This window comes from Schistocerca piceifrons, chromosome 1, assembly GCF_021461385.2.
Source record: "Schistocerca piceifrons isolate TAMUIC-IGC-003096 chromosome 1, iqSchPice1.1, whole genome shotgun sequence".
NCBI lineage: Eukaryota > Metazoa > Arthropoda > Insecta > Orthoptera > Acrididae > Schistocerca > Schistocerca piceifrons.
The window spans coordinates 840871527-840882843 of record NC_060138.1 but is presented as its reverse complement, the minus strand read 5'-3'; the positions used below and the strand labels follow the sequence as shown (position 1 = coordinate 840882843).

General features: G+C 42.0%; 1 protein-coding gene across 1 annotated transcript; it reads left to right on the top strand.

Moving 5' to 3' along the window:
* The first annotated feature begins 550 nt into the window (after positions 1–550).
* On the top strand, positions 551–952 carry LOC124775586. The gene has a single exon (XM_047250420.1). It carries the CDS (start codon positions 551–553, stop codon positions 950–952), a length of 402 nt encoding a protein of 133 aa, XP_047106376.1.
* The last annotated feature ends 10365 nt before the right edge of the window (positions 953–11317 follow it).

Genomic DNA, 11317 nt, shown 5'->3' with positions numbered 1-11317 from the left:
TACGGTAATGCGTATCGGTTGATTATAAGGTTACTATGTTTTGTTTTCGGCTGTTTATTACGATGTCATCAAAAAGGAAACATAGTTCCTTGTGGACACATTTCACTGAAGACACAGATAAAAGAAAAGCAAAATGTAACCACTGTTCAACATTAATAAGTATTGCAGGGGGCTCAAACGGAAATTTAACCCGGCATATGAAAACAAAACACGCTTTAATCCCAATAACGATGGAAAGACAACCACCGATAATGTCTAGTTTAAACTCACTGCAAGCAAATCAAACTACATCCTTATTGCAGAATGTTATTTCGGTATCAGCCTCTCAACAATCAATGAACCAATATATTCGAAGACCACCGTCAGTCCGAAATGTTGAAGAAATAGACAAGTTGTCAAGATGGTAGCTAAAGGGCATCACACTCTACGAATTGTGGAAGAAAAAGATTTTCGAAAACTGATAGAACTAGTTTCTCATTGCCCAAACTACAAATTTCCATCAAGAAAAACGTTATCGTAAAATTTAATGTCATGGGTTCACAATGACATAATGGATGAAGTACAAAAGAAGGTGCAAGCTGTATCTGCGTTATCTCTCAGTACTGATGGTTGGACGTCGAGGAATAATGAAAGCTATATAGCCATTGTAGCCCACTTTATAGATAAAGAGGCTAAACTTCAGTCAGCATTACTTGGTTGTATTAATTATAAAGAGCGGCATACCAGCCAAAACTTGTGCAATTTCATGATAGACGTTATGACAGACTGGCATATTTCCCACAAAGTTGCTGCTATTGTTAGCGATAATGCTGCAAATATTTTATCTGCTGTCAGACTTGTTGAGTGGCGATCAGTCTCAAGTTTCGCCCAATCTCTAAATCTTGTTGTACAAGAAGCTACTAAAGAAATATCTGACTTTTGGCGCAAGTTAAAAATATTGTCAAAATCTTAGTATACACTGCCAAAAAGCTGATTGCTACACAACAGCAAATGAATCTGCCTGTCCTCAAGCTCAAACAGGACGTCCAAACCCTCTGGAATTCTACTTTTGTCACGCTTCAGCGAATAATGAAGGTCAAGGATGCAGTGATTGCTATACTAGCACTTCTGCGCTCTGACGTAACAATAAAAGAAAGTGACTGGCAAATAATAGAAGGAGTTTTGCCCTTACTTAGTCCATTCTATGAAATTACGGTAGAAATAAGTGCCGAAAGAAATGTGACTTTGTCAAAAGTTATTGTGTTCTGTAACCTGCTCAACAATTTTCTACAGAAGCATGCTTCTAACAATAAAAAAAATTGTCGCTGTGCAATCAGTGCTCAAGAAAGGCATGGAAGACCGTTTTAAAGATTTAGAGAATATCATTCTATACGCTGAGTGTACTATTCTCGACGCCCGATTTAGACAGAGAGGATTTAGAAATCAAAAAGCTTGTGAAGTTACAACACAACGCCTCAAAAATAAAGTTGGCAGAGTGCAGTTACTTCAGAGGGAGAATCGAGACATTTTAGTGACTGATCCTACTGCTAGCGACCCTTCGGCTTCTTGTTCTAGTAGCAGCAGTAATGAAAATAAAAAAGACTCTACATGGGACGAGTATGACCAAGAAATAAGAAAAATCACTAGGCCAGTTAACCAACTTGCTGCTGGTATTCGCAAACCCGATAAATACATCAACGAAGAGTATTTAGATCGAAAAAAAGATCCGCTTGAGTGGTGGCACGAGCGTCGTCAGTTATATCCTCATGTATATGCATATGTGTTAAAGAGATTTTGCATAGTAGCGACATCAGTGCCCTGCGAACGCGTTTTTTCGGTTACGGGACAAATCCTTAATGAACGAAGAACACTGTTATCAACGAACAAAGTTTCCAAATTAATGTTTTTACATTATAATATGTAAATTTTTGTAATATTTCACTTGAAAATTAGAAGACTCATTATTTAAAGAATGATAAGGCAAAGCACAAAAAGTATGCTTTAGAATACGATCTCACTCAAGGGTCATAGTTATTTTTTCTATGTCTAATTGTTTGGTAACAAATTATATGTGTTGGTGTTTCTTCTGTTCATGATAAAGGTATTATTGTTTGTGCCATATAGTACTTAACCTGTACCTAAAACAGAAATATTTTTTTGTTGGTTATTTCTAAAACTTTAAAAAAGTCGATTATTTATGAAAGTATATTTTAATTCACAAAAGAAACGCATTTAGCATATTCTGTAAGTAATATTCCTACAATGAACTAATAAATAAATATATTTTAAAATTAAAGTACTACGAGTACACTATATGTAAAGTAAAGTAGTTGACTACCCCATTTTACTCATTTGTGTAAATAACTGGTTTATTTGCCCTTTCGAAGTCTAATTACTCGACATAAAACTGTAGCAATACAAGGATTGGCAACACTGGTCATTATTTAAAAGACTAACATAACGAATGAAAGAGCGTGTGCAGTAGCGGTAGCAAAGCGAGGGAACTGTCTTTCTGGAAATCGAGATGGGAGCTAACGAACTAAAAGAGCGACATAGTTCGCGACGGAACCGCGAACTAAACTGAACGTTCCCAGTCGCGAACTATTATGCGCAAGACTAACTGGCACTCACATAGGGCTGTATGAGATATGTGTAGTATAGAAGATGGAGTAGTTCTGTCAGGAACGGAAAGCTGTGTAAGCGTAGGAAAAGGTGTGAGCGGAAACGTTTGGCGCGCCAGCGTAGTGTGGAGTGCGCCGTATTGTTGCATCTTGCCTCGGTTGAAAACTGCAGTTTATCACGGCACTTGTATGGGGAGAAAAACGGGCTATTGATTATAAGATGGATCATCGCTATAAAGAGGAAATAAGTTCGACATGGATAACTGCTCTTGGCCGTTCTGATATTAATGCAGTTGTTGCCACCGTCGCTGATCACAGCTTACAGGGTACGACATTTTAGCTATGTATTATAGTGTGTGCCAGGAAGTTGAAATATGCTTTAAGAATAATAACCATCATCCAAATTAACAATTGTGTCCACCTGGTAATTTATACCGCTCATAAACCAAGCAGGATCCTAACCTGGTACATGAAAATTCCAAGTGACCTGTATTCAGCCAAGACTGTGAAATCTTTAACATATTGGTGGCAAATCAGTGAGTAATCAGTGAAATAATTGATGGAAAGAATAACTGAGAATTTCATAATTAACATTGCTATTATTTTCTGTGTTAAAATGATTACGTAAGGTTATGCCAGATTCAGAGACCACATTAGATAAATTGTTTGCTGCTTTCACATTGCGTATTAATGAAAGGAAATACTAAGTTGATGATTAATGGTGATAAATAGTAACGTTTAACAGTTTATAGTGAATCAGTGAAATGTTGAGTACCAAATATGTTGATGTAGAAACCACCCCTGTACAAATTTACTTTTGCTTTCATGAAACCCGTCTGTTTGCTTAAGCAATTGGGTACTATAGTTTTGTTTCGAGCGGACAAACTTTTCTTGTATTGCTGAACCATCTTTTATCTAAATCTAAAGTGAAGTCTGTTAGGTAAGTAGGGAGTTGCATTCTTTTCTTTTGTCCTACTCAGCTTTCGCGCTGTCCCGGTGAAAAATGTAGAAGACCTGCAGAGGATTAATGCATGGTGCGACAGCTGGCAGCTTTCCCTAAACGTAGATAAATGTAATATAATGCGCATACATAGGGGCAGAAATCCATTCCAGTACGATTATGCCATAGGTGGTAAATCATTGGAAGCGGTAACGACCGTAAAATACTTAGGAGTTACTATCCGGAGCGATCTGAAGTGGAATGATCACATAAAACAAATAGTGGGAAAAGCAGGCGCCAGGTTGAGATTCATAGGAAGAATTCTAAGAAAATGTGACTCATCGACGAAAGAAGTAGCTTACAAAACGCTTGTTCGTCCGATTCTTGAGTATTGCTCATCAGTATGGGACCCTTACCAGGTTGGATTAATAGAAGAGACAGACATGATCCAGCGAAAAGCAGCGCGATTCGTCATGGGGACATTTAGTCAGCGCGAGAGCGTTACGGAGATGCTGAACAAGCTCCAGTGGCGGACACTTCAAGAAAGGCGTTACGCAATACGGAGAGGTTTATTATCGAAATTACGAGAGAGCACATTCCGGGAAGAGATGGGCAACATATTACTACCGCCCACATATATCTCGCGTAATGATCACAACGAAAAGATCCGAGAAATTAGAGCAAATACGGAGACTTACAAGCAGTCGTTCTTCCCACGCACAATTCGAGAATGGAACAGGGAAGGGGGGATCAGATAGTGGTACAATAAGTACCCTCCGCCACACACCGTAAGGTGACTCGCGGAGTATAGATGTAGATGTAGATGTAGATCACGTGTGCCTAATTAGACTGGCAAATAATAGTGTACCACCAACCACATGTACTGTTATCGATGCAGAATAGTAGTCTAACTACTGTTATTTGCCATACCTCTGAACTAATGACTTATTTGAAGGAACGAGTTAAAGTCTGATGCTTATTCCTTAGGTTAACACACACGGTTATTACACTTGTTTTTGTGGTTTTGCTGTCTTGATAGGTAACTGTATTTCTGTTTGTTGTATTGCTTATTATTAATAGTATAGTATAAGAATATTACAGTTGGCTTTGCATGACAGTATGTTTTGTAAACCAATTCCGAGAATACAAAATACACGCAAGCATTACATCTAGTTTTACACATCAGGTTACTAAAAACACACACAAGACGAAAGGAGAAATATTACAACGTGCTATCAACAAATCCTTCCCCTACAGTGAAACATTTAGTGTACGGTATGCATAGTTTTATGAGCCAGAAAAGCACATTTTGGTTCTCTGAGACAAGGAATTTCTTCACTTTTCATGTCTAACACCGAAATAATTTACTCACGAATTGAAAAAGAATAATAATAATACTACTAGTAGTAGCAGTAGTAAATCTAGGAACTTACTTCTGTTGATTCACTGAACAGTGCAATGGTAAGATGTATCCCCATATTCAACTTCAGTACCACGAAGAAAACTTTTCAAGTGGCGATGGTTGACTCCATGCCTTCCTACAAAATTTCCACTCTTCCTCAGAATATCAAGTACGTACTTGACGAAGTTTCATAGCTTCAACGCACAGTGCTTTGTTGAATGGAACAGTGTAGCCTGTATCACAGATATCCTTCCCAAAGGCACTCTTAAGTTTATTTTGTAAGCGAGACAAAGCCTTGCTGACGCCCAACCACATTTGGCGCATCGTCTGGGGCCACAGAATGAAGGTTTTTTCATGGAAAGTTCAGGCTGTCCACAGACTCCCTGTTGTCGTGTAATGCAGTGGTACCATACCTAGTAGCTCCTCTGTAACCTGCACTTGCATGTCCGCACCACGCACATACAAGAATACTCGTAGCAAACTTGAGTATAATCATTTGTATAAAGTTCGGGAACACTTCCAATTATTTATTGCACAAGAACCAAACATTGTACAGATACGATACATATGTCATTTTGAAGAGTAACCCTGAAATATTTTTTCCATCCATACCGCCACAGCGTAGTTTGGTAATTTTCCGATAGTCGGCGCTAGTCGCAAACATGCCGATTTCAGGTGTGGAGCGAGCTTTCTGTGTGTTGGAGTTCGACAAAAACAAGTGTGCTACAGCTGTTCAACGGATGTTTGGAACCAAGTACGGTAAGAAGCCACCAACAAGGAAAGCAATTTACCACTAGCACAACAAATTCGTTAGGACGGGTTGCTTGTGCCCGGAAAAGAGAAGCGGACGTCCCAGTGTCATGTGGAGCGTGTACGAGAGATGTTCATAAGGAGTCTAAAGAAATCGGTGCGTCATGCATCCCGTTAACTCGAAATGCCTCTAATGACAGTGTGGAAAGTCCTGCAACAGAAGCTGTCTGAAACCATTAAGCGTTTTGAGTATTGTTCGCAGTTGCAACAGTTGAATGAGAATGGGGATGGCATTGTTGATCGCTTAATTTTTTGCGACGAAGCCACTTTTCGCACTAATGGGAAAGAGAACAGGCATAACTGTCGAATCTGGGGTACAAAGCAACCACACGAATGCACTGAATTTGAACGTGATTCCCCAAATGGGAAACTACAGCCGTAATTTTTCCCGAGGGCATGCAGCTGAACTGTATGGTTAAATGATGATGGCGCCCTCTTGGGTAAAATATTCAGGAGGTAAAATAGTCCCCCATTCGGATCTCCGCGTGGGGTCATTATCAGGAGAAAGAAAACTGGCGTTCTAGGGATCAGAGCGTGGAATGTCAGATCCCTTAATTGGGCAGGTAGGATAGAAAATTTAAAAAGGGAAATGGATAGGTTAAAGTTAGATATAGCGGGAATTAGTGAAGTTTGGTTGCAGGAGGAACAAAACCTTTGGCCAGGCGAATACAGGGTTATAAATACAAAATCAAATAGGGGTAATGCAGGAGTAGGTTTAATAATGAATAAAAAAATAGGAGTGTGGGTAAGCTACTACAAACAGCATAGTGAATGCATTATTGCAGCCAAGATAGATACGAAGCCCACGCCTACCACAGTAGTACAAGTTTCTATGCCAACTAGCTCTACAGATGACGAAGAAATTGATGAAATGGATGATGAGATGAAAGAAATTATTCAGATAGTGAAGGGAGACGAAAATTTAATAGTCATGCGTGACTAGAATTCGGTAGTAGGAAAAAAGAGAGGGAAACGTAGTAGGTGAATATGGATTGGGGGTAAGAAATGAAAGAGGAAGCCGCCTGGTAGAATTTTGCACAGAGCATAACTCAATCATAGTTAACACTTGGTTCACGAATCATGAAAGAAGGTTGTACACATGGAAGAAGCCTGGAGATACTAAAAGGTATCACATAGATTATATAATGGTAAGGCTGACATTTAGGAAGTAGGTTTCAAATTGTAAGACATTTCCAGGGACAGATGTGGACTCTGACCACAACCTATTGGTTATGAACCGTAGATTAAAACTTAAGAAAGAGCAAAAAGGTGGAAATTTAAGGAGATTGGACCTGGATAAACTGACTAAACCAGAGATTGTAGAGAGTTTCAGGGAGAGCATAAGGGAACAATTGACAGGAATGGGGGAAAGAAATACAGTAGAAGAAGAATGGGTAGCTTGAGGGAGGAAGTAGTGAAGGCAGCAGAGGACTAGTAGAAATTCTTGGGTAACAGAAGAAATATTGAATTTAACTGATAAAAGGAGAAAATATAAATATGCAGTAAATGAAGCAGGCAGAAAGGAATACAAACGTCTCAAAAATGAGATCGACAGGAAGTGCAAAATGGCTGAGTAGGGATGGCTAGAGGACAAATGAAAGGATGTAGAGGCTTTTCTCACTGGGGGCAAGATAGATACTGCCTACAGGAAAATTAGAGAGACCTTTGGAGAAAAGAGAACCACTTGTATGAATATCAAGAGCTCAGATGGAAACCCAGTTCTAAAGCAAAGAACGGAAAGCAGAAATGTGGAAGGAGTATATAGAGGGTCTATACAAGGGCGATGTTCTTGAGGACAATATTATGGAAATGGAACAGGGTATAGATGAAGAGGAAATGGGAGATATGATACTGCGTGAAGAGTTTGACAGAGCACTGAAAGACCTAAGTCGAAACAAGGCCCCAGGAGTAGACAACATTCATTTAGAACTACTGACAGCCTTGGGAGAGCCAGTCCTGACAAAACTCTACCATCTGGTGAGCAAGATGTATGAGATAGGCGAAATACCCTCAGACTTCAAGAAGAATATAATAATTCCAATTCCAAAGAAAGCAGGTGTTGACAGATGTGAAAATTACCGAACTATCTACATCCATACTCCGCAAGCCACCTGACGGTGTGTGGCGGAGGGTACCTTGAGTACCTCTATCGGTTCTCCCTTCTATTCCAGTCTCGTATTGTTCGTGGAAAGAAGGATTGTCGGTATGCTTCTGTGTGGGCTCTAATCTCTCTGATTTTATCCTCATGGTCTCTTCGCGAGATATACGTAGGAGGGAGCAATATATTGCTTGCCTCTTCGGTGAACGTATGTTCTCGAAACTTCAACAAAAGCCCGTACCGAGCTACTAAGCGTCTCTCCTGCAGAGTCTTCCACTGGAGTTTATCTATTATCTCCGTAACGCTTTCGCGAGTACTAAATGATCCTGTAACGAAGCGCGCTGCTCTCCGTTGGATCTTCTCTATCTCTTCTATCAACCCTATCTGGTACGGATCCCACACTGCTGAGCAGTATTCAAGCAATGGGCGAACAAGCGTACCGTAACCTACTTCCTTTGTTTTCGGATTGCATTTCCTTAGGATTCTTCCAATGAATCTCAATCTGGCATCTGCTTTACCAACGATCAACTTTATATGATCATTCCATTTTAAATCACTCCCAGATAATTTATGGAATTAACTGCTTCCAGTTGCTGACCTGCTTTATTGTAGCTAAATGATAAGGGATCTACCTTTCTATGTATTCGCAGCACTTTACACTTGTCTACATTGAGATTCAATTGCCATTCCCTGCACCATGCGTCAATTCGCTGCAGATCCTCCTGCATTTCAGTACAATTTTCCAATGTTACAACCTCTCGATATACCACAGCATCATCCACAAAAAGCCTCAGTGAACTTCCGATGTCGTCCACAAGGTCATTTATGTATATTGTGAATAGCAACGGTCCTTCGACATTCCCCTGCGGCACACCTGAAATCACTCTTACCTCGGAAGACTTCTCTCCATTGAGAATGACATGCTGCGTTCTGTTATCTAGGAACTCTTCAATCCAATCACACAATTTGTCTGATAGTCCATATGTTATGTCCTAGCCAGTAATGTCAACCGAGCCCGCTGCCAAAAGGTTGGCAGCATCAAAGTCCGGACGCCGTCCGCATAAGCAGCGCCAGCGAGACAGCAAATCGCCGCAAGTCTGCGCGCGCCACCGCTGGCTTCTGGCTTCTTAAGCGCTGGAGTCGCGAGCGCTAGGACAGTTCTGTATTCGCCGCTCAGTTGTATACTCGCCACCGAATTGTGTACTTGCTAGTCAGTTGTGTGTTCATCGCAGCAGAGTTGTTGTTTGTCGTCAGCCGACGCTGACCTAGCCGCTCCGACTCGAACCAGACAGATTTCTGTAGACACCGAGTTCACTACTGTGTTTCTGTATCTTCATGAATAAAGATAAGTACCGACTTATTTAATCAGAGTGTTTGGGGTTTCATCTTTCTGTTTACTGTTCCAGCGGACCGGTCGGCCCGCTATTAAAAGTGTGGCGGTGACTTCGTAAGCCATTTCTACAGCCAAGTGTTTGTCGCTACGAACACCGCCACAAAACCATATGCTCTCACTTTGTTCATTAAACGACTGTGGGGAACTGTATCGAACGCCTTGCGAAGTCAAGAAACACGGCATCCACCTGTGAACCCGTGCCTATGGCCCTCTGAGTCTCGAGGACGAATAGCGCGAGCTGGGTTTCACACGACCGTCTTTTTCGAAACCCATGCTGATTCCTACAGAGTAGATCTCTAATCTCTATAAAAGTCATTATACTCGAACATAACACGTGTTCCAAAATTCTACAACTGATCGACGTTAGAGATATAGGTCTATAGCTCTGCACATCTGTTCAACGTCCCTTCTTGAAAACGGGGATGACCTGTGCCCTTTTCCAATCCTTTGGAACGCTACGCTCTTCTAGAGACCTACGGTACACCGCTGCAAGAAGGGGGGCAAGTTCTTTCGCGTACTCCGTGTAAAATCGAACTGGTATCCCATCAGGTCCAGCGGCCTTTCCTCTTTTGAGCGATTTTAATTGTTTCTCTATACCTCTGTCGTCTATTTCGATATCTACCATTTTGTCATCTGTGCGACAATCTAGAGAAGGAACTACAGTGCAGTCTTCCTCTGTGAAACAGCTTTGGAAAAAGACATTTAGTATTTCGCCTTTAGTCTGTCATCCTCTGTTTCAGTACCATTTTGGTCACAGAGCGTCTGGACATTTTGTTTTGATTCACCTACCGCTTTGACATACTTTCGAATTCATTGAACGCCTCTCGCATAGCCCTCCTCACACTACATTTCGCTTCGCGTAATTTTTGTTTGTCTGCAAGGCTTTGGCTATGTTTATGTTTGCTGTGAAGTTCCCTTTGCTTCCGCAGCTGTTTTCTAACTCGGTTGTTGTACCACGGTGGCTCTTTTCCATCTCTTACGATCTTGCTTGGCACATACTCACCTAACGCATATTGTACGATGGTTTTGAACTTCGTTCACTGATCCTCAACACTATCTGTACTTGAGACAAAACTTTTGTGTTGAGCCGTCAGGTACTCTGTAATCTGCTTTTTGTCACTTTTGCTAAACAGAAAAATCTTCCTACCTTTTTTAATATTTATATTTACGGCTGAAATTATCGATGCAGTAACCGCTTTATGATCGCTGATTCCCTGTTCTGCGTTAACTGTTTCAAATAGTTCGGGTCTGTTTGTCACCAGAAGGTCTAATAAGTTATCGCCACGAGTAGGTTCTCTGTTTAACTGCTCAAGGTAGTTTTCAGATAAAGCACCTCAAAAAATTTCACTGGATTCTTTGTCCCTGCCATCCGAAATAAACGTCCCCCAGTCTATATCCGGCAAACTAAAATCTCCACCCAGAACTACACTCCTGGAAATGGAAAAAAGAACACATTGACACCGGTGTGTCAGACCCACCATACTTGCTCCGGACACTGCGAGAGGGCTGTACAAGCAATGATCACACGCACGGCACAGCGGACACACCAGGAACCGCGGTGTTGGCCGTCGAATGGCGCTAGCTGCGCAGCATTTGTGCACCGCCGCCGTCAGTGTCAGCCAGTTTGCCGTGGCATACGGAGCTCCATCGCAGTCTTTAACACTGGTAGCATGCCGCGACAGCGTGGACGTGAACCGTATGTGCAGTTGACGGACTTTGAGCGAGGGCGTATAGTGGGCATGCGGGAGGCCGGGTGGACGTACCGCCGAATTGCTCAACACATGCGGCGTGAGGTCTCCACAGTACATCGATGTTGTCGCCAGTGGTCGGCGGAAGGTGCACGTGCCCGTCGACCTGGGACCGGACCGCAGCGACGCACGGATGCACGCCAAGACCGTAGGATCCTACGCAGTGCCGTAGGGGACCGCACCGCCACTTCCCAGCAAATTAGGGACACTGTTGCTCCTGGGGTATCGGCGAGGACCATTCGCAACCGTCTCCATGAAGCCAGGCTACGGTCCCGCACACCGTTAGGCCGTCTTCCGCTCACGCCCCAACATCGTGCAGCCCGCCT

Bases quoted from the DNA above. Each gene is read 5' to 3' on its own strand.
- LOC124775586 (XM_047250420.1), top strand. From the start codon at position 551: ATGGATGAAGTACAAAAGAAGGTGCAAGCTGTATCTGCGTTATCTCTC.